At 43.8% G+C, this 23,914-nt stretch overlaps 1 protein-coding gene and 1 non-coding gene across 2 annotated transcripts in view; one reads left to right on the forward strand and one right to left on the reverse strand.

Annotated features, from left to right (window-relative positions):
* LOC124598534 (Down syndrome cell adhesion molecule-like protein Dscam2) overlaps positions 1-23,914 on the reverse strand; it is a 394,502-nt gene that overhangs the window by 178,898 nt on the left and 191,690 nt on the right. The window contains exons 11-12 of the mRNA XM_047136007.1: positions 19,015-19,153; positions 8,728-8,847 (exon numbers count right to left, since the gene is read on the reverse strand). Of these exons, the coding sequence (XP_046991963.1) occupies positions 8,728-8,847; positions 19,015-19,153 (259 nt within the window). The remainder of the gene's footprint in view (positions 1-8,727; positions 8,848-19,014; positions 19,154-23,914) is intronic.
* Positions 8,153-8,227, forward strand: Trnas-cga. Its single transcript has one exon. It is a non-coding gene; the product is annotated as a tRNA-Ser (tRNA).

The raw sequence follows: 23,914 nt of genomic DNA on the forward strand, positions 1-23,914 counted from the left end.
AAGAATGGTATTTCTGATCATGGTGCACAGCTAGTTACAATATATGACATAGCTCCATTCAGCAATACTAAACAGTCCTCCAAAGTAGTACGTTCAGTCAACGATTTAACAATTGCGAATTTCAGGGAAAGCCTACAGCAGTTAGACTGGGATGAGGTGTACCGTGAACCTGATGCCAATTTAAAATATAATTTATTTCATGACATTTTTGTAAATGCATTTGAAAACTGCTTCCCCAAGAAAATAGTTAAATATACTCGTAAGAAACCTTGTAACAAACCATGGCTTACTAAGGGTACAAAAATATCTTGTAACCGGAAAAGGGAAATGTATCTGACAGCAAGAAAGAGTAGTGACCCAGAAACTATCAAACATTATAAAAACTACTGTTTTATATTAAGAAAAGTTATTAAAAAATCCAGGAGCATGTGTATCATGTCTGAAATCAGCAACTCTGATAATAAAATTAAAACAATTTGGAATATTATTAAACGAGAAATAGGTCAACCAAGAGCAGAGGAAGACAGTATTACCATCAAATTGAATGAAAACTTTACGAACAAAAAGTCAGAAGTTGAAAATATTTTTAATAATCATTTTCTAAATGTTGTGGATATAGTAGGATCCAGGTGTTCATTAGAAGATGCTAGGCTGTTAATGGAAGAGGCCATACCTATGCAATTTGATACAATTGAAATCTCACCCACTTCTCCCTCTGAAATTAGGAAAATAATAAACTTGCTTAAAAGCAAAAACTCACATGGAATTGATGGCATTTCCAGCAAAATACTAAAAGCTTGTTCTCAACAGATAAGTAAGATTCTCAGCCACCTGTGTAATAGCTCTCTGAAACAGGGCATTTTCCCTGATAGACTGAAATATGCTATTGTTATACCTTTGCATAAAAAGGGGGATAGATCTGATGTCAACGATTACCGTCCAATCTCCCTTCTAACAGCTTTATCCAAAATTTTTGAGAAAGTAATGTATTCAAGAGTAGCTTCACATATCTGTAAAAATGAAGTACTAACAAAATATCAGTTTGGATTCCAGAAAGGTTTTTCAACAGAAAATGCCATATATGCTTTCACCAGTCAAATTTTGAATGATATGAATAACTGAACACCACCCGTTGGGATTTTTTGTGATCTCTCAAAGGCTTTTGATTGTGTAAATCATGAAATTCTGCTAGACAAGCTCAAGTATTGTGGCATGAGTGGGACAGTGCACAAATGGTTTAATTCGTACCTAACTGGAAGAGTGCAGAAAGTTGAAATAAGTAGTTCTCATAACATGCAAAGATCAGCACATTCCTCAAACTGGGGAACTATCAAGAATGGGGTTCCAGAAGGGTCAGTCTTGGGTCCTTTGTTGTTCTTATTATATATTAATGACTTGCCATTCTATATTCATGAAGAGGCAAAGTTAGTTCTCTTTGCTGATGATACAAGTATAGTAATCACACCTGACAAACAAGAATTAACTGATGAAATTGTCAATACCCTCTTTCAGAAAATTACTAAGTGGTTCCTTGTAAACGGACTCTCACTGAATTCTGATAAGACACAGTACACACAGTTCCGTACAGTGAATGGTATGACGCCATTAATAAATATATACCTTAATCAGAAGCATATAGCTAAGGTAGAATATTCCAAATTTTTAGGTGTGTCCATTGATGAGAGATTAAATTGGAAGAAACACATTGATGACCTGCTGAAACGTTTGAGTTCAGCTACTTATGCAATAAGGGTCATTGCAAATTTTGGTGATAAACATCTTAGTAAATTAGCTTACTACGCCTATTTTCACTCATTGCTTTCATATGGCATCATATTTTGGGGTAATTCATCACTGAGGAATAAAGTATTTATTGCACAAAAGCATGTAATCAGAATAATAGCTGGAGTCCACCCAAGATCATCCTGCAGACATTTATTTAAGGATCTAGGGATATTCACAGTAGCTTCTCAGTATATATACTCTCTTATGAAATTTGTTATTAACAACCAAACCCAATTCAAAAGTAATAGCAGTGTGCATAACTACAATACTAGGAGAAAGGATGATCTTCACTATTCAAGATTAAATCTAACTTTGGCACAGAAAGGGGTGAATTATACTGGCACTAAAGTCTTTGGTCACTTACCAAATAGTATCAAAAGTCTGAAAGATAACCAACAAGTATTTAAGAAGAAATTAAAAGAATTTCTGAATGACAACTCCTTCTACTCCACAGAGGAATTTTTAGATATAAATTAAGAAAAAAATATTAAAAAATAAAAAAATAAAAATAATAAAATAAAGAAAAACAAAAAAAAAACAAAAAATAAAGTTCTTATATTAACTTAAGTATGTTGTTAAATTAACCTAATTATGTCATGTATTGGAAAATTCGACTCGTTCCACATCATTACGAAATATCGTATTCATGATCCATGGAACTAGTATTAATCTAATCTAATCTAATCTTGGCCTCCCAGGTCCCCAGACCTCAGTCCGTGCGATTATTGGCTTTGGGGTTACCTGAAGTCGGAAGTGTATCGTGATCGACCGACATCTCTAGGGATGCTGAAAGACAACATCGGACGCCAATGCCTCACCATAACTCCTGACATGCTTTACAGTGCTGTTCACAACATTATTCCTCGACTACAGCTATTGTTGGGGAATGATGGTGGACATATTGAGCATTTCCTGTAAAGAACATCGTCTTTGCTTTGTCTTACTCTGTTATGCTAATTATTGCTATTCTGATCAGATGAAGCGCCATCTGTCGGACATTTTTTGAACTTTTGTATTTTTTTGGTTCTAATAAAACCCCACGTCATTCCAAGCATGTGTGTCAATTTGTACCTCTCTATCAACATTATTCCGTGATTTATTCAGTTTTCAAATTTATACTCACTTTTTGATTACCGATATCTTCTATCTTATCTTTCACTTAGCTTTATCTCAGACCGAGATTAATCGCTGAATTATTACTTTGACATTCCAATAAAAACTTTATGAACGTAATTCGTACCCACGATGGAAGGCAGAAAACAGATGGGGTGTTACACAATTATATGTTTATGCCCATTCTCGATATTAAGTCTTGACCAAGCAAGCTCTCATGTAACTTCAATTTCTATCTCGAAGGATTGGAGTTTCTAATCTATTGCTACACATACACACCCTTCATTTCCCATTAGTCCACCCTTTCGATATACACTTAAGGTTTTCTAAAAATATCACTGCTACCAGTTTCTGATTTTAACCAGTATGCCAGCCAGTGTGGCCGAGCGGTTATAGGCGCTTCACTCTGGAACCGCGCGGCCTCTACGGTCGCAGGTTCGAATCCCGCCTCGGGCGTGGATGTGTGTGATGTCCTTAGGTTAGTTAGGTTTAAGTAGTTCTAAGTTCTAGGGGACTAATGACCTCAGATGTTAAGTCTCATAGTGCTCAGAGCCATTTGAACCATTTTTAACCAGCATTCAGTTCGTAGCAATGATTGATTCTCGGTCGTATTTCGATGTTCCTAAACCCACTGAAATCGTAACGTAGGTCGTCTGCTGCTGAGTACAGTGTTCAGCGTCTATCTTCCTTTACAGAGCTGAAAAATCTACGACCTCCACGTTCTTCGATGGGGTGTAGACGTCCAACATCTTGTGCCTACCACTTTGCACAGATGCCCGCGACAGAAGCACGCGAAGATCCGACCAGTTTAGCCATTTCCAAGACGCTCGATCCCAGATGGCGAGCCATAGTACACTTCCCTTCGTCAAAGTCGGTTATGTCAGTGAATTTCCCCATTTGCAGCCCATATCACCGTTAGAATAATACCATTCGTTCCTGCTCCTTTAATGCACTTTCCTTCCCGCATCATGCACCCGCGAGGTACAAGGCGGCATTCAGTTTAGCAGTGGCCTCTGGCCGTAATGTTTTGCTCATCAGTGTGTCTATCCGAGTTTGAAGTAATCTCATTTACTGACATGTTGTACGTATTAAATACTTGTTGTCTAGCTAAGGTCGGTAGAAACCTGAAAGCGTTCAACACCAGTAAAAGTACGAGGGGCGTTCAACAAGTAATGCAACACATTTTCTTTTCTCGGTCAATTTCGTTTGAAAAAAAAAAAAAAAGTGCGGACTTTGTTTTCGGACATCGTGGACAACACAAGGGCTCACACAAGTTTCCGCACCCGAGAGCAGCTCACAAAACTGCATTGGACTGTTATTCCTCATCCACCCTACAGCCCAGGTCTCGCAACTTCCGACTTCCATCTGTCTGACCAACGAAGGATGAAATCCGAGGGAAGCAGTACATGGATGATGGGGAGGTTAGGCCGGTATTACACTATCAAATTTCTTTGTCAAAGATTTGATCAAAGATGTGATCAAATATTCGTCAAATATATTTGACAAAGATCTTTTGACGTGGTGCTAAGAAGGGGCATTACACTGTCATTATATTTTTCGTCAAAGTTCAAGATGGCTGACAACAACAACTTGTTGTCAACAGCAGTTTCATGTACGACAATTGTACTGTGTGCACATGCGGAAGAGAAGCGGGGGAAAAAAAGGGAACGTACCTGGGTGAAGCAGTGGGTTTTACGAAGACACGATAGAAGCATTCAATAAAACTTGTTATGTGAACTTATAGTGGAGGACATCAAGTTGTACATCAATTACTTACGAATGGATGAGCATACATTTCTGTATGTGCTCAGTGAAGTGTATCCTCATATCACAAAGCACAATACAATACTAACAGGCCCACTGTAACACTCCGATTTCTTGCTACAGGAGAGGGCTAGGTTAGGTTAGGTCTCCAATATTCTTAATCTACTTTTGTATTCAGGATGCCTCACGTTGTAAAGTGCCTCATCAGCTTCATACATCTCTATTAATTTTGTAGTTGTCGGTACACACCAATTGTATTTACCGGCAATGTTTATAAAAACACTACAGATGACATAACGCTGTAGCGATGCTAGCGCTCCACGTGGTAACATGTCACACTGCAGTGAATAGAAGACAAGCGACTTCTCTGATCAAATATACAGCGATGCCCTAGATTTGATCCTTCGACCATAGATACCAGTAGACTGGCCTTGCTGTGCAGAAGCTATGGGGCTAGTGTGGCTCCAACATAAACCACGTGACTGTTGGCAAAACGTGGCGGGATTTCAAATCAGCGGTCTGCCATCCTATGTTTGTATCGGATTTTCTCCACATTTCTCAATTGACTGCCAAACGCTTCCAACAAAAACTACTTTTTTATTTGTGAAAAATTATGCCAGAACTACATTTGACCTGGATTTGTTCAAAGTACCATTTATAAAATCTAACAAATACATCGAACGCCACTCTGGCGGGCAGCGGGACGAAATTACTATAAACTATCAATTATATTAAAATGTCGTTAAAATTCTTTTAAACAGTAAGAGTGGTTTCGTGTCAAAACTTTAAACAATGTATTCCCCACGTTTCGAGCTCTACTCACTTATAAAAGAAAATGGGCAATGGGAATTATGTGTCAAAATTGTTTACTTTAGGAGCAGGTCCATTTTAGAGTATCAATTTTAGGTGCACTTCAAAGGTTCAGTTCCCACTATTTTTACAAAAGTTTAAACTATCAGTTTAAAAAAATGATATTTTAGATGAAAGGTGAGACTTCGCAGTTTCAGAAAATAATTTTGGAGCCTAGGTTTAAAAATGACAGACACTGTAAATACAAATTATAGATATACATTGTAAATAATAACTAACCTATCAAAACACTTCTCCGCGAAGTGCTTCGAGCAAAGGCGCGTATGTGCAAATGGCTTAAAGTTTTTCCGTTTCAGGGCCTGTATCCAAAGCTGCCTTCGGTTTTCATCCTTACGGAACCTACGAGTAGGAACGAGAAACGATTATACTCACTCCTGTAACCGAATGATCACAGATACTTTCCATAATGTAATATGAGTCTGACTTTACAGGCATCACTTTCAACACTTTAATTTACGTGATACTCTACTTCAAGTGTAAAAAACATATAAAAGTCACTTCAGCAGATTTCAATAAACGCATCTGCTCTATCATAGAAACACTTACACGTGAAATGTAATGCCATTTCCCCGACAAAACGCTGAGTACAGCCATAAGCGCAACACGAAACAACCATGTACTGCCAACATTCACGTGACTTCAGCCCAGAGATGTTGGAGCCACTAAAATGACGTCAGGGCCAGTCTATTATATTTATGGTCGAAGGTTTGATCAAATATTTGACGACTTTTGACAAAGTTCCCTATCACACCATCAAATTTCTTTGACAAAGATATAGGATAGTACCATGCGGACATGCTGGCTCTCCCAGTAAGGTGGGTGTAAGGCCACTGCGTTGAACAGAGACTATGTTGAAAAATAGGGTTTTGCAACCAAAAGATTGGGGAATAACATGGTCCATTGGAATCCTGAATTAAATAATCTGCTTTCATGAAAAAAATTTGTTGCATTATTGATTCAATGCCCCTCTTATTTCAGTTTCTTTCGATTCAGCTATTCCCATAAGCCACCTGGCTGACAGTCTTCTTAGAGGTCACACAAGGTTGTCAATACTTCAGGTATTTTTCTTTCAAGAAAATAATTTAAAAGTCGATATCATGCAGATTTTCTAACAGTGCTGGTACTAGAATCTCGACAAGTCACCATTCGGCTTGCAAAATATTAAGGAACTTTCATACCCCCGCCACCGTCCCCAGTCTATGTCTGTGCCACCCTATGTACGGGCGCCCTTGAGGTCGCATATAGACTGAAAGCTACAGAACACTCCTAGGATATTGTGTAACTCTACGTCCAAACTCACAAAGCACCTTCGTCCAATCTAAAGGGTTTGTCTGAGGTTTGTGTAGATCCATAGTGCTATTCGCTCCAGCCACATAACAAAGTATTTTGAAATCCAACTCTTCTAAGCTGCAATGGTGGACCATGAGACTGTGGTTGTAATATTTGTGGTTATCATTGTCGGTTACTGAACTGTTATGTGTACTGTGGTTATTAACTTCGCACCATTAAAATATTACTGAAATACCAGCTATACCCGGCGAACTTCGTTCCGCCTCTGAAAATCTTTATGTGTTATAGCTGACCCGCCAAACGTTGTTTTGCCATATAAATTACCTCTAGTCTATAAGAATACTGTATTCGTGTAACATAAGTATACGTGTAACACAACAGCCGTTGTTGGCGGGAGCTCGTGACACAAAGAATAACATGGCCGAAAACTGTGTAGGAGTGAGTAAAGGCTTAGGGGAAGTACTGCAGTATCGACCACTATTAGTTCTAGCGTTTCTACGGTAGATCGTGAGGATTTAACAATTGCAGCCGATACACGGCTCGTCCATGAGCATACAAACATAGCGGCAATTTCGTGTCGAAACTTGTTCGCCAGCATTATGAATAAGGCCAAGCGCACACGCATCGATTTTTATCGTACGTAAAAATGTTGTACAATTAAATTCTTTTAGAGGAACAAAGGAGAGCATAGGAACTTCTTTGTTCCACTGAAAGAATTTGATCGTACGATATATTTCCGAACGATAAAAATCGATGCGTATGCGCTAGGCCTAAATGTCGGTTTGGCGAATGACGCGTGCTACCTAGTTAAACTTTTCGGTCTTGTTACGTCGATTCAAAGAGGGATATTCATAGAATGAGATTTTCACTCTGCAGCGGAGTGTGTGCTGATATGAAACTTCCTGGCAGATTAAAACTGTGTGTCCGACCGAGACTCGAACTCGGGACCTTTGCCTTTCGCGGGCAAGTGCTCTACCAACTGAGCTACCGAAGCACGACTCGCGGCCGGTACTCACAGCTTTACTTCTGCCAGTACCTCGTCTCCTACCTTCCAAACTTTACAGAAGCTCTCCTGCGAACCTTGCAGAACTAGCACTCCTGAAAGAAAGGATATTGCGGAGACATGGCTTAGTCACAGCCTGGGGGATGTTTCCAGAATGAGATTTTCACTCTGCAGCGGAGTGTGCGCTGATATGAAACTTCCTGGCAGATTAAAACTGTGTGCCCGACCGAGACTCGAACTCGGGACCTTTGCCTTTCGCGGGCAAGTTTGGAAGGTAGGAGACGAGGTACTGGCAGAAGTAAAGCTGTGAGTACCGGCCGTGAGTCGTGCTTCGGTAGCTCAGTTGGTAGAGCATTTGCCCGCGAAAGGCAAAGGTCCCGAGTTCGAGTCTCGGTCGGGCACACAGTTTTAATCTGACAGGAAGTTTCAGGGATATTCATGTCGTTGCTTTTGGTACGTTTTCTACAATTACCTGTCTATCGAGCAGTGAAAGACTATCGCCAGTAGAAACCTGGCGGGGATAACTGATCAAGTGAAAATTGATCATTTATCGACCGGGGTTGAAAATTATTGAATTACTAAAATCGCCATTAATAATAGGGGTTGGTGGTAGAATGGTGAAAATTTAGGGCTTTGTGTATTTTTTAATGCCACATCATAAAAATACAAAAATAAAAAGTTCTGTCCAAAAAATGAGAAATTTTTTTTGGGGATGGACCACCCTTATCACTTAGGGGTATGAAAAATAGATTACGATCGATTCTCAGACCTTCCGAATATACATGTAAATTTTCATCAGAATCGATCGAGCCGTTTCGGAGGAGTATGGCAACTAACACTGTGACACGAGAGTTTTATGTATAAGGATTAGCTGTTGTATTCTGAGTGACATTTCCTCTTACCTTGTCCACGCAGCCAGGACACGGCTGGTTGCGGAAAGCCCTGTGCTCGGCAGTGGATGGACAGTGGGTTCCCAGAGAGAGCAGACGTGTCGTGAGGTTCCAGTAGCCACTGTGGAGCGACTGGAAAAGAATGTCAACATATGCTGGACTATTGGTTGCCGTACAAATCTCATGCTGTTGCACCGCAAGTGACACACTCTCTCAAATGGTAGCTACTGCGATTTATTTAATGTTTGAAATACCGAATGATGATTGTTGTGACTTAGCAACACAGCCAAGTCACAACGAGAGGAAGCCGAAAGGCACGCGTTAAGCTCACGCAGATTGGCGTGAGGTCTGGAACAGTTAAAAGGAAATGAGAACTTAGAAAATGGACGCAGTTGCTGTAATACTTAACTTTAATCCACATTTGTAGAACATCGCTCTTGATGATACGTGCTTCAAAATATTAATTATCAAAGCTATGGCGCCTTGCTAGGTCGTAGCCAATGACTTAGCTGAAGGCTATGCTAACTATCGTCTCGGCAAATGAGAGCGTATTTGTCAGTGAACCATTGCTACGAACGTCGGCTGTACAACTGGGGCGAGTGCTAGAACGTCTCACTAGACCTGCCGTGTGTTGGCGCTCGGTCTGCAATCACTGACAGTGGCGACACGCGGGTCCGGCGTATACTAATGGACCGCGGCCGATTTAAAGGCTACCACCTAGCAAGTGTGGTGTCTGGCGGTGACACCACAATGATAATCTACACTGACGTGACAAAAGTCATGGGATAGCACTGTTCACATATACAGATGGCGGTGGTATCGCGAACACAAGGTATAAAAGAGCAATGCATTGGCGGAATTGTCATTTGTATTCAGGTGATTTATGTGAAAAGGTTTTGCGACGTGATTATGGCGCTCGACGGGGATTAATAGACTTTGAAAGTGGAAAGGTAGTTGGAGCTAGGCTCATGGGACATTCGAATTCGGAAATCGTTAGCGAATTCAATACTCCCTGATCAACAGTGTCAAGAGTCTGCTGAGAATACCAAATTTCAGGCGTCGCCTCTCACCACGGGCAACGTAGCGGCCAACAGCCTCTACTTGACGACCAACAGCAGCGGCGTTCGCCTGAAGTTGTCAGTGCTAACAGACAAGCAACACTGCGTGAACTAACCGGAGGACCGAGCAAGGTGGCGCAGTGGTCAGCCCACTGGACTCGCATTCGGGAGGACGTCGGTTCAATCCCGCGTCCCGCCATCCTGATTTAGGTTTTCCGTGATTTCCCTAGATCAGTTCAGGCAAATGCCGGGATGGTTCCTTTGCAAGGGCACGGCCGATTTCCTTCCCCATCGTTCCCTTATCCGAGCTTGTGCTCCGTCTCTAATGACCTCGTTGTCGACGGGACGTTAAACACTGGTCTCCTCCTCCACTAACCGGAGAAATGAGTGTGGCGCGCACGACAAACGTATCCATTACGACACTGTGGCGAAATTTGGGGTTAATGGGCTGTGGCAGCGGACGACCGACACGAGTGCCTTTGCTAACAGCACGACATCGCCTGCAGTGCCTCTTCTGGATTCGTTACCGTATCGCCTGGACCCCAGACGACTGGAAAACGGTGGCCTATTGCAGTTGGTAAGAGCTGATGGTAAGATTCGAGTGTGGCGCATACGCCACGAAGCCATGGACCCAAGCTGTCAACAAGGCACTGTGAAAGCTGGAAGTGGACCCACGATGGTGTGGGCTGTGTACACATGGAATTGACCGGGTCCTCTGGTCCAACTGAACCGGTCATTGAGTGTAAATGGATATTTTAGAGACCATTTGGAGTCATTCATAGACTTCATGTTCCTAAATAACGATGCACCAAGTCACTGGGCCACAACCGTTCGCAGCCGTGTGGTCTTGGGGGCCTTGTCACGGTCCGCGCGACTTCCCCCGTCGGAGGTTCGCGTCCTCCCTCGGGCATGGGGGTGTGTGTGTTGCCCTTAGCGTAAGTTACGGGGGCAGTTCAATAAGTAATGCAACACATTTTTTTTCTCGGCCAATTTTGGTTGAAAAAACCGGAAATTTCTTGTGGAATATTTTCAAACATTCCCGCTTCGTCTCGTATAGTTTCATTGACTTCCGACAGGTGGCAGCGCTGTACGGAGCTGTTAAAATGGCGTCTGTAACGGATGTGCGTTGCAAACAACGGGCAGTGATCGAGTTTCTTTTGGCGGAAAACCAGGGCATCTCAGATATTCATAGGCGCTTGCAGAATGTCTACGGTGATCTGGCAGTGGGCAAAAGCACGGTGAGTCGTTGGGCAAAGCGTGTGTCATCATCGCCGCAAGGTCAAGCAAGACTGTCTGATCTCCCGCGTGCGGGCCGGCCGTGCACAGCTGTGACTCCTGCAATGGCGGAGCGTGCGAACACACTCGTTCGAGATGATCGACGGATCACCATCAAACAACTCAGTGCTCAACTTGACATCTCTGTTGGTAGTGCTGTCACAATTGTTCACCAGTTGGGATATTCAAAGGTTTGTTCCCGCTGGGTCCCTCGTTGTCTAACCGAACACCATAAAGAGCAAAGGAGAACCATCTTCTTGGACGCTGAAGGGGTTATTCTGTTCGATGTCCTTCCCCATGGTCAAACGATCAACTCTGAAGTGTATTGTGCTACTCTTCAGAAATTGAAGAAACGACTTCAGCATGTTCGTAGGCACAAAAATCTGAACGAACTTCTCCTTCTTCATGACAACGCAAGACCTCACACAAGTCTTCACACCCGAGAGGAGCTCACAAATCTTCAGTGGACTGTTCTTCCTCGTGCACCGTACAGCCCCGATCTCGCACCGTCGGATTTCCATATGTTTGGCCCAATGAAGGACGCAATCCGTGGGAGGCACTACGCGGATGATGAAGAAGTTATTGATGCAGTACGACGTTGGCTCCGACATCGACCAGTGGAATGGTACCGTGCAGGCATACAGGCCCTCATTTCAAGGTGGCGTAAGGCCGTAGCATTGAATGGAGATTACGTTGAAAAATAGTGTTGTGTACCTAAAAGATTGGGGAATAACCTGGTGTATTTTAATGATGAATAAAACAACCCCTGTTTCAGAAAAAAAAAGTGTTGCATTACTTATTGAACTGCCCTCGTAGTTTAAGTTAGATTAAATAGTGTGTACGCTTAGGCACCGATGACCTCAGCAGTTTGGTCCAATAGGATCTTACCACAGATTTCCGAAACAACTGTTAGTGATTGGTTTGAAGAACATTCTAGACAAATTGAGTGAATGGTGGGGCCACCCAGATCGTCCGACATCAATCCCATCGAACATTTATGGGAGGTAATTGAGAAGTCAGTTCGTGCACTACCGGAAGCACTTTCGCAGTTATGGACGGCCATAGAGGCAGCATGGTTCAGTATTCCTGCAGGGGACTTCCAACGACTTGTAGAGTCTATGCCACATTGAGGTGCTGCACTACGGTGGGCAAAAGGAGGTCAGACGCGGTATTAGTAAGAATCCCATGACTTCTGTCACCTCAGTGTCCTGCCCTGGCTGTTGTAAAATGCATCAGAATATCCTTTTCTTTTGTCTTTTTCACTGCTACACAACGCTATGTAGCCATTTCCAAGTGCCTGAAACACATGCCAGATGTAACATCATAAAACTACAAATATGAAAGAAATTATTTGTTATTTATTCGCTGGAGTAAAAATCAAAATAAAGTGAAATAGTAGTTACATGGAATAACACGTTATAATGTATCAACCTACGAGCACGTACTTGTGCAGTTTTTTTTTTCTCTGCTGCTCTTCTAAAGTCCGCCTACGTAGCTAAGTGGTCCGCGCGGCTGACTGCCATTTGGGGAACCCGGGCTCGATTCCCGGTACTGCCAGGGATTTATCCTTGATGGGGGGGGGGGGGGGGGTCCGGTACGGGGCGCACTCTGCCTCGTGACACCAACAGAGGTGCTGATCGACCGATTAGTGGCGGTTCCAAGGCCAAGAAGTTCAACAACGATCTGAAGAGCGGCGTGCTGACTAGAGATGGGCAAACTCGTTCATCCTTGGGAACTGGTTCACTGGTGATCGCTCTTTTTTTAGGAACCGTTCATTTTTACTCGTTCACCGTTCATTGTGCGTAGTATGTGGTTCTTATGAAAAGCTGAAAATTAGTTGCATAGGTAGATGAAGATGGAAGGCGCCAAGAGGGGGCACTTGCCTCCCCCCTGGAGTACAGAGTTTTTATTCATAACAGAATTCTCACACACTTGTAATCTTCTTGATTCTGTAAAACATCTCGTTTAGCCAACTGCAGCGTCCAAGTGCGGGCTTCGGTCTGCCTTCCATAACAATGAACATGTTCTTTTACCTTGGGTCAAAAAAAGACGGAAATTGGCCACTCGCGTGTGCATTGCCGACGTCCTTTGCATGTGTAATAACAAAAAATCTTGCCTTTTTACAAGTATTTCTTCTGCTGTTTATCCAAGTAGTGAAGTAAGCTGATACGCCGGTTTGTTACCTGAAAGGATGGGTGTATTACATACCGTGTAATTTATGTAATTATAAAATACATTTTAATTACCGGTCTTGCACGCTGAATAGAACACGAAAAGATCCAGAAGTTCAGAGTTCAAAAAAGATTTGAAGCAGATCTAGACTGGGCGTGTGAAGCGAACGAAAAGAACAACTCGATACTGAACTAACTATAAGCAGTCGGCAGGGGAACTGCGGCGAGTGGCCACACGAAGAAGGACGAGTCCGGCCGAGCGAGACCGACACCGAGACAGACGGGGAACGGGACCGAGGCTGGAGCGAGACCGGCCGACGTGCCGTTGCGGGAACGAGATAGACCGTTTCCCGTTCCCGGGAACTCGTCCTGTTCATCTTGGTGAACCGTTCCTTTTGACCCGTTAGTTCGCGAACGACACCCATCTCTAGTGCTGACCACATGGCTATCTGTACCGCATTCGCTGACGCCACTGGCAACAGTCGGTCAGACCGGATTGGAGCGTGTAGGACCAGAACCCAGAACTTTACCTTTGTTCAAGCGAAAATCCAAAGGCTCTATATGCACAGGGATTTAGGGTACCTTACTGGTATTCTTCCCGACTTGCTAGAATATGAAATCAAAAAAAAAAAATGGTGATCGCACATCAAAAGACCCCCATTTCATCTTTATCTGTAAAGCCAGCGAAAAGATCTGAGAATGGCACTGCGAGTGTATCATTTACCTATCAATAAACGATGTTTAAGTGAACTAAATTGTGTCTGCATACATAATTGCAAATAATCCAGTCATTAATATTCAAGAAAAGTAGTTAAATGATGACTTTCAGTAATTGAATAAAGGCATGATATTGTCATTTTTTCTGCTTTCAGTCTTCCCCTTAGTTTCTTTAAATTCGTAGAGGTATGTACCGTCTATGCAACTATATTAAGCCAGTTTGTTTATCGCCATACGCGTTTCACGTTTTTTATTTGGGAAGCATCACCAGTGATGATTTCTAGCGCTCTTAACTCATGTGTGTGGTGCTGGATATGTATTCGCTAGTTTCCATACTGCTAGCTGAAGTATGGAAACTAACGAATACATATCCAGGACCACACACGTGAGTTAGCAGCGCTGAAAATCGCCCGGCGATGATGCTTCCCAAATAAAAGAAGCGAAACGCGTATGGCAAAAAACTAACTGCCTTCGATTAGTTACATAGATGGTACATACCTACACGAAAGGCTTGATAGACAATTTGCTCGATCTTATGGTGTATGTGGTGATGCATTATAGTTCTATCTGGGGTTTGATTATTAAAGCAATACATAACAATTAATTTTCTTTCACGACATTGAGCCTGCAACTTTGGAGTGGACTTTTTCCAAAGATTAACTTCAATATAGTTACGATAAATTCAGTTTTATTTGCGAATATTACCACCAGATAAGACAACTATAATAAAAATGTGATATTATTCTGTTTGGTAAGTGCGTTGCACAATATAATGTCGAGCGTGTTATTTGGGTTACTCAAAAATTACGTTGGGCATACAGTGTCAAAATGCAGTGGTCTGTTATGCCGAGAAATACAAATAGCATTCAGAAGTGGTCGTCATAGAATCCGATATAGTGTCATATCGTAAAGTATTTTAAGACCTTACCGGACTCTAAAATAAACAACATGACACCAAGAGTTCACTGACTGTTCTGACGCAAAACATCACTTGCATATATAAGGGCCTATTGGGCTCAGTGCAGCGACACCTCGGGGCCGGCTGGTCAGAGATAAAACTGTGCAGTACAAATTTAAATGATCTCTGTTCATCCACGAATGCCACACTACAAAAAAGAATCGCGGAAGAGAAAGAAGGACTGGTATTTCTTTTTTCTGTGTACATGGTTCGGAGGGAGGTAAATGCGATCTCCCTATGAAATTTGCACACAGAGTAAGAAATACTAATCCTTCTTTCCCTTCCTGCCATTCATTTTTGTGCAATGTAATTTGGCTATAAGAACATAAGTTACTTAATTAGTACAACACAGAGATCATTTCTCTTCTCTCAGTTTTACATCAGATCAGCTGGCCACCAGGTGTAGCTGTAGGTTAGCCAGTGCGCTTTTATGCCATTCGGGGCCCTTTCGAGAAGATATTTCCATACAAGCGACATATCATTTGCCGTCCCCCTCCCCTCCGACTCCTCCACCACTTATGCTCGTCCACCAAGCCCCCATTCCCCGTCCTGTACCACAGACGCTAGTTGTCTCCCTTGCGTTTTACACATTTTGTTAATGTCATAAATACCTTAATCACCCCCAGCAGCAGTTGAAATATAATATACACGCTTTTCACTAGTGCCAGCAGCAGTTTAAACTAAAATGTCTGTGAGTGAAATGGTGTCATAGGAAAATGTCTGTCAACCACAATGCATTTGGCAATACGTGTAACGACATTCCTCTCAACAGCGAGTAGTTCGCCTTCCGTAATGTTCGCACATGCATTGACAATGCGCTGACGCATGTTGTCTGGCGGTGTCGGTGGATCACGATAGCAAATATCCTTCAACTTTCCCCACAGAAAGAAATCCGGGGACGTCAGACCGGTGAACGTGGGCCATGGTATGGTGCTTCGACGACCAATCCACCTGTCATGAAATATGCTATTCAATACCGCTTCAACCGCACGCGAGCTATGTGCCGCACATCCATCATGTTGGAAGTACATCGCCATTCTGTCATGCAGTGAAACATTTTGTAGTAACGTCGGTAGAACATTACGTAGGAAATCAGCATATATTGCACCATTTAGATTGCCATAGATAAAATGGGGGCCAATTATCCCTCCTCCCATAATGCCGCACCATACATTAAGTCGCCAAGGTCGCTGATGTTCCACTTGCCGCAGCCATCGTGGATTTTCCGTTGCCCAGTAGCGCATATTATGTTGGTTTACGTTACCGCTGTTGGTGAATGACGCTTCGTCGCTAAATAGAACGCGTGCAAAAAATCTGTCATCGTCCAGCAATTTCTCTTGTGCCCAGTGTCAGAACTGTACACGACGTTCAAAGTCGTCGCCATGCAATTCCTGGTGCATAGAAATATGGTACGGGTGCAATCGATGTTGATGTAGCATTCTCAACACGGACGTATTTGAGATTCCCAATTCTCGCTTAATTTGTCTGCTACTGATGTGCGGATTAGCCGCGACAGCAGCTAAAACACCTACTTGAGCATCACCATTTGTTGCACGTCGTGGCTGACGTTTCACATGTGGCTGAACACTTCCTGTTTCCTTAAATAACGTAACTATCCGGCGAACGGTCCGGACACTTGGATGATGTCGTCCAGGATACCGAGCAGCATACATAGCACACACCCGTTCGGCATTTTGATCACAGTAGCCATACACAACACGATATCGACCTGTTCTGCAATTGGTAAACGGTCCATTGGTATCACTTGGTATCACGAAGCAAATAACGTGCGCACTGGCGGAATGTTACGTGATACCACGTACATTGTGACTATTACAGCGCCATCTATCACAAAGCGAAAAAAGTGATCCAACTAAAACATTCATATACCGGGTGATCAAAAAGTCAGTATAAATTTGAAAACTTAATAAACCACGGAATAATGTAGATAGAGAGGTAAAAATTGAGACACAAGCTTGGAATGACATGGGGTTTCATTAGAACAAAAAAAAAGTAGTGCTAGACGCGTGAAAGATCTCTTGCGCGCGTCGTTTGGTGATGATCGTGTGCTCAGCCACCCCTTTCGTCACGCTTGACCTTCCAGGTCCCCAGACCTCAGTCCGTGCGATTATTGGCTTTTGGGTTACCTGAAGTCGCAAGTGTATCGTGGTCGACCGATATTTCTAGGGATGCTGAAAGACAATATCCGACGCCAATGCCTCACCATAACTCCAGACATGCTTTACAGTGCTGTTCACAACATTATTCCTCGACCACAGCTATTGTTGAGGAATGATGGTGGACATATTGAGCATTTCCTTTAACGAACATCATCTTTGTTTTGTCTTACTTTGTTATGCTAATTATTGCTATTCTGACCAGATGAAGCGCCATCTGTCCTTTTTTCTTTATTGTTATTTTTAAACCTGTTGACAGGCAGGCCAGCAGCAGCATACTATGCCGCTCTTTGGCCTCAAAGAAACACAAAGATACAAATGAAGACAATGTGAGATAAAAATATGGTGGACATATAAAAGGAGACAAACACGTTTTTAAAATACATGGAGCCGTTCACAGGCGTAGAGTCCAAGATAAAATTTGTTCAGACACTTGGACACATACATAGACGAAAATTGTCACACGTGAACATAGGTGCACAAAACGAATAACACTGAACCACTTAAGCACAAAACGACGGCACACACAGAACACGAGGCGTTGATCTCCGGTGCGCGAATGTTTACTAACCATGTACGAGTCCGGGGACCTGCCAAGAGAGGAGGAGGGGGGGTGGGAGAGGGAGCGGGGGAACAGAGATGCCACGGGCCGGGGAGATAGGGGGGAGGGAGGCAGGGGAGGGGAAGCCTGGGGGAAGAGGGGTGGAGGAAGGGGGGGGGGAGGAAGGAGAGTGAAGGGAGGGAGGGTGCCAAAAGGAAAAGACACAGGGTGTGGGAGGGGAGGATCAAAGTTGATAGGAGGGATAGATGGAGGGGAGGAGGACATCACCAGGGAGGGGGAGCTGGTGGAAGCCGCCTTGGGAGAGGGTAAGGAGGGTGGAGAGATGGAGACCGGGTGGGATGTGGGAATACAGGCGCGGCAGCGGACGGGGGGGGGGGGGGGGAAGAGAGGATGGGCGAGGCAAGCGGGTGAGGAGGATCGAGTTCATGGGAGTTGTACAGGATCCATATCCTTTCAAGGAAAAGGAGGAGGTGTGGGAATGGAATGAGATCGTACAGGATCCGCGTGGGGGAGCGGAGACGGATGCGATGGATTTCAAGGGATTTATAAAAGGTAGGGGGAGCGGAGATCCAGGCCGGATGGGCGTAACAAAGGATAGGGTGGATGAGGGATTTATAGGTGTGGAGGATGGTGGAGGGGTCCAGACCCCATGTGCAGTCAGAAAGGAGCTTGAGGAGACGGAGTGTGCCTTGGCTTGGATTGTCCGGAGATGGGGGGTCCAGGAGAGGCAACGGTCGAGGGTGACGCCAAGGTACTTAAGGGTGGGGGTGAGGGCGAGAGGACGGCCATAGACGGTGAGATAGAAATCAAGGAGGCGGAAGGAAGGGGTGGTTTTGCCTACAATGGTTCTAATAAAACCCCATGACATTCCAAGCATGTGTGTCAATTTGTACCTCTCTATCTACATTATTCCGTGATTTATTCAGTTTTCAAATTTATACTAACTTTTTGATCACCCGGTATCTCTACATACTACACGAATATGTAATAAGAAATGGGGGTTCCTATTAAAAAAAAAAAAAAAAACAAAAAAAAACGCGGTTGATATCCGTTTGACCTATGGCAGCGCCATCTAGCGGGTCAACCATAGCGCCATCTGGTTTCCCCCTTCAAGCTAGACGAGTTTCGCTCTTTGTAGTTTTTTCGTTTGATGCTTATTTCGTGAGATATTTGGGCCTGTCACTATGAATGGACCACGCAGTATTTATACGATGTTGTTTGTGGTGTGTATATCACTGTCGAAACTGTGTGGAAGTTAAAAATGCAAAATAAAAGGATATTGTAATCTAAGTTACGATAGCCAGTGCAGGAGATAATGGTCATTCGGAAGGTTCACTTCGGCTGTGGACTGAGCTGAAAGTGGATCAGTGGCTCGACTCACCGTTGACCTGCAGCTGTGCCGAGTGGTTGGCGCTGGCGGCGTTGTTGGAGGCGACGCAGGTGTAGGTGCCGCTGTGGCGAGAGGACAGCTTGCTGAAGAGCAGCACGCTCAGGAAGTCGCTCACCTGCTTCTCACTCACCTGTAGAAGTACATTACATCCGGTAAGTTGTGACACCCTCTGGGAGGGGGTGGGGGGACTACATACAAGGGAGAAATCAGGGAAAGATAAATAAGAAGAATACGCTGTGAAACTTCCTGGCAGGTTAAAACTGTGTGCCGGACCGAGACTCGAACTCGGGACCTTTGCCTTTCGCGGGCAAGTGCTCTACCAACGGAGCTACCCAAGCACGACTCACGCCCCGTCCTCACAGCTTTACTTCCGCCAATACCTCGCCTCCTACCTTCCAGATTTTACAGAAGCTCTCTTGCGAACCTTGCAGAACAATCACTCCTGAAAGAAAGGATATTGCGGAGACATAGCTTAGCCATAGCCTGGGGGATGTTTCCAGAATGAAAGCTTCTGTTAAGTTTGGAAGGCAGGAGACGAGGTACTGGCGGAAGTAAGGCTGTGAGGACGGGGCGTGAGTCGTGCTTGGGTAGCTCAGTTGGTAGAGCACTTGCCCGCGAAAGGCAAAGGTCCCGAGTTCGAGTCTCGGTCTGCCACACAGTTTTAATCTGTCAGGAAGTTTCATATCAGCGCACACTCCGCTGCAGAGTGAAAATCTCATTCTGGAAGAATACGCTGGAATGTCAACTGAACAGGTTATAGGCCTACTACCCGACCACGACATTATTGCACTTGGCCTACCGCCGCTATTTCACGAGGACATGATGAACTATCTGACAGTATATGTACAACTGACCTGAAAGCATTGAAATGATATACATTTTCGTTAGCAGTTTTCGTTAGTCACCAATGTACAGGGTGTCTCAAAAATGACCGGTATATTTGAAATGGTAATAAAAACTAAACGAGCAGCGATAGAAATACACCGTTTGTTGCAATATGCTTGGGACAACAGTACATTTTCAGGCAGACAAACTTTCGAAATTACAGTAGTTACAATTGTCAACAACAGATGGCGCTGCGGTCTGGGAACCTCTATAGTACGATATTTTCCACATATCCACCATGCGTAGCAATAATATGGCGTAGTCTCTGAATGAAATTACCCGAAACCTTTGACAACGTGTCTGGCGGAATGGCTTCACATGCAGATGAGATGTACTGCTTCAGCTGTTCAATTGTTTCTGGATTCTGGCGGTACACCTGGTCTTTCAAGTGTCCCCACAGAAAGAAGTCACAGGGGTTCATGTCTGGCGAATAGGGAGGCCAATCCACGCCGCCTCCTGTATGTTTCGGATAGCCCAAAGCAATCACACGATCATCGAAATATTCATTCAGGAAATTAAAGACGTCAGCCTTGCGATGTGGCCGGGCACCATCTTGCATAAACCACGAGGTGTTCGCAGTGTCGTCTAAGGCAGTTTGTACCGCCACAAATTCACGAAGAATGTCCAGACAGCGTGATGCAGTAATCGTTTCGGATCTGAAAAATGGGCCAATGATTCCTTTGGAAGAAATGGCGGCCCAGACCAGTACTTTTTGAGGATGCAGGGACGATGGGACTGCAACATGGGGCTTTTCGGTTCCCCATATGCGCCATTTCTGTATATTGACGAAGCCGTTCAGGTAAAAATAAGCTTCGTCAGTAAACCAAATGCTGCCCACATGCATATCGCCGTCATCAATCCTGTGCACTATATCGTTAGCGAATGTCTCTCGTGCAGCAATGGTAGCGGCGCTGAGGGGTTGCCGCGTTTGAATTTTGTATGGATAGAGGTGTAAACTCTGGCGCATGAGACGATACGTGGACGTTGGCGTCATTTTGACCGCAGCTGCAACACGGTGAACGGAAACCCGAGGCCGCTGTTGGATCACCTGCTGCACTAGCTGCGCGTTGCCCTCTGTGTTTGCCATATGCGGTTGCCCTACCTTTCCAGCACGTTCATCCGTCACGTTCCCAGTCCGTTGAAATTTTTCAAACAGATCCTTTATTGTATTGCTTTTCGGTCCTTTGGTTACATTAAACCTCCGTTGAAAACTTCGTCTTGTTGCAACAACACTGTGTTCTAGGCGGTGGAATTCCAACACCAGAAAAATCCTCTGTTCTAAGGAATAAACCATGTTGTCCACAGCACACTTGCACGTTGTGAACAGCACACGCTTACAGCAGAAAGACAACGTACGGAATGGCGCACCCACAGACTGCATTGTCTTCTATATCTTTCACATCACTTCCAGCGCCATCTGTTGATGAAAATTGTAACTACTGTAATTTCGAAAGTTTGTCCGCCTGAAAATGTACTGTTGTCCCAAGCATATTGCAACAAACGGTGTATTTCTATCGCTGCTCGTTTAGTTTTTATTGCCGTTTCAAAAATACCGGTCATTTTTGAAACACCCTGTACTTGTTTACTGTAACGTCAGCGTGTGTTTCCGATAACTGCCACGGGAGGACAAGTGCAGTAATATCGTGGTCGGGTAGTGCCTACTTTGACACACGATATAGGAGAACCAATATCACAGAGGTCTTTACCATAGTGCATAACTGAGGCTCTCTAGCGTCTGAACCATGATATTCTTGTGCAAAATTTAAAATATTATGTACGAGGGGCGTTCAGTAAGTAATGCAACACACTTCTTTTTTTCCTCACCCAATTTCAGTTGAAAAAATGTTTAAAACTAGTTGCGTAAAGTGTGGACGTTTAAGCCATACATCTTAACTCATGCACCGTCTTGTACCTCGAAACAGAAGACGTTTTACCATGGAACACGTGGTATTTTCTAATGAACTGAATTCCTTTAATGTCTTGTCTCGAAAATGAAAATTTGTGTTAGTTGCGAATAGATTCTATTTCAAAATGTTTTTACAAGGGCGTTCAGTAAGTAATGTAAGAAATTTTATTCCTCGGCCAGTTTTGGGTGAAAAGATTCGCAGTTTTTTGAGGAACATTGTAGAATATACCCTCTCCAGCTCTTATAGTTTCATGAAGTTCCGACAGATGGCGGTGATGTAAGTAGCCTTCAAAATGGCGTCTGTAATGGACGTGTGTTCCAAGTTGAGAGTTCCCACTGACAAGGGGAGGCCGCCAATTGTGAAATTCAGATTCGATTCATACTGCGCATAATAAAAGCTCATGGCCAGAGGTGTAATGTGGCAAAGCACCAAGATGCACTTCTCAGCCGCTGTCGAGAAAATCGACAGTTAAAAGAAACCGTTGCGGTGAAATGCTCTCTACGGTTAATAGTTTTATACAGCGTCGTGGCGCAGCGGTAAGCGCTCGGGTTCGTAATCGGCAGGTCGGTCGCCGGATCGAATCTCGCGCCATGTAACATTTTTTTTATTATTAGTTTTTTGTTTATATATATATATAAACTATTAATGAATTGCTTATGCATTTTGGTGAAGGCGGATCACTCTCCAATTGTAGCGCCTCCATTTTTCCGTTTGATTAACAGGGTGTACCAAAGCTCTCACGTCCGCACTGATTTTCGACGATGTTATAAGTTGCGCTAGGGACCGCATCTACCTTCTTACGAAGTTAGGAGGCAACTACGCTTTTATGCGGCGGCTCGTTTCGGCCCATTCAACACCTGTCCTTCAAGTGTAACGAGCGAGTAACTGAGCTTAAATTCATACCTGCCACAGCAAATTTGTGTTCGTGGGGTCTCTATTCTAATTCGAACGTTTGACTTACGCTATACGTATTCGTTTCGGAATATCGTTTCTACGTCTTCCGTTAACTATACGTGGTTAACATTATGAAGACAATTAATAACACTTGTGAAATACAACTCTGTTTGCGGAAAACATAATGATGTTCGAAGTCGCCAGTTTTTCCACGACAAACGACCTTCAACAACTTATTATATGCATAATTGTTGCAACTGATTGCCGGGAATTATATATATATATATATATATATATATATATATATATATATATATATATATATATGTGTGTGTGTGTGTGTGTGTGTGTGTGTAGACACATTTGAATAACAAATACTAAAAAAAAGAAATTACATGGCGCGAGATTCGATCCGGCGACCTTCGGATTACGAACCGGAGCGCTTACCGCTGCGCCACGACGCTGTATCAATCTACTAACCGTAGAGAGCATTTCACCACAACGGTTTATTTTAACTGTCGATTTTCTCGACAACGGCTGAGAAGTGCATCTTGGTGCTTTGCCACATTACACCTCTGGCTATGAGCTTTTATCATGCGCAGTATGAATTGAATCACAATTGGCGGCCTCCCCTTGTGAGTCTCTTTTGGCGAAATATCAGAGCAACGCAGATATTAATAATAGGCGCTTGCAGAACGTCTGCGAAGACCGAGCAGTGAACAAAGACAAAGGAGTGGTTAGGCGAGGCGTCTGTCAGCGCAACTAGGTCACAGAACTCTGTCCTATCTTCCGCGTGCTGGCCTGCTGCACACAGCTGAGACTCTTGCAATGTTAGAACGTGCAGACACTCTCACTACAGGCGAAGGGCCCATCGTACTCAAACACATCGCTGCACAACTGCAAATCTCTGATGGTAGTACTGATACACTCATCCACTCAAAGGTGTCCGCTCGCTGGGTTCCTCACTCCCTTACAGAAGCCTATAAAGAGCAACGATGGGCCATCTGTGCGGAGTTGTGCTTGCATGTTACGTGGCTCATCGTGGAAATGTTTTGTCGGACACAGTCACAGGCGACGAAACATGGGTTCATCACTTCAGCGCGGAAACAAAACGGCAGTCCATGTAGCGGTGCCTCACAACCTCTCTTCCACACCCTCAGGTGGTAGAGTCATGGCGATGGTCTTCTGCAGGGGCGGGCAAACGT

The sequence above is a fragment of the Schistocerca americana genome, chromosome 1 (assembly GCF_021461395.2).
Source record: "Schistocerca americana isolate TAMUIC-IGC-003095 chromosome 1, iqSchAmer2.1, whole genome shotgun sequence".
NCBI classification, from domain to species: domain Eukaryota; kingdom Metazoa; phylum Arthropoda; class Insecta; order Orthoptera; family Acrididae; genus Schistocerca; species Schistocerca americana.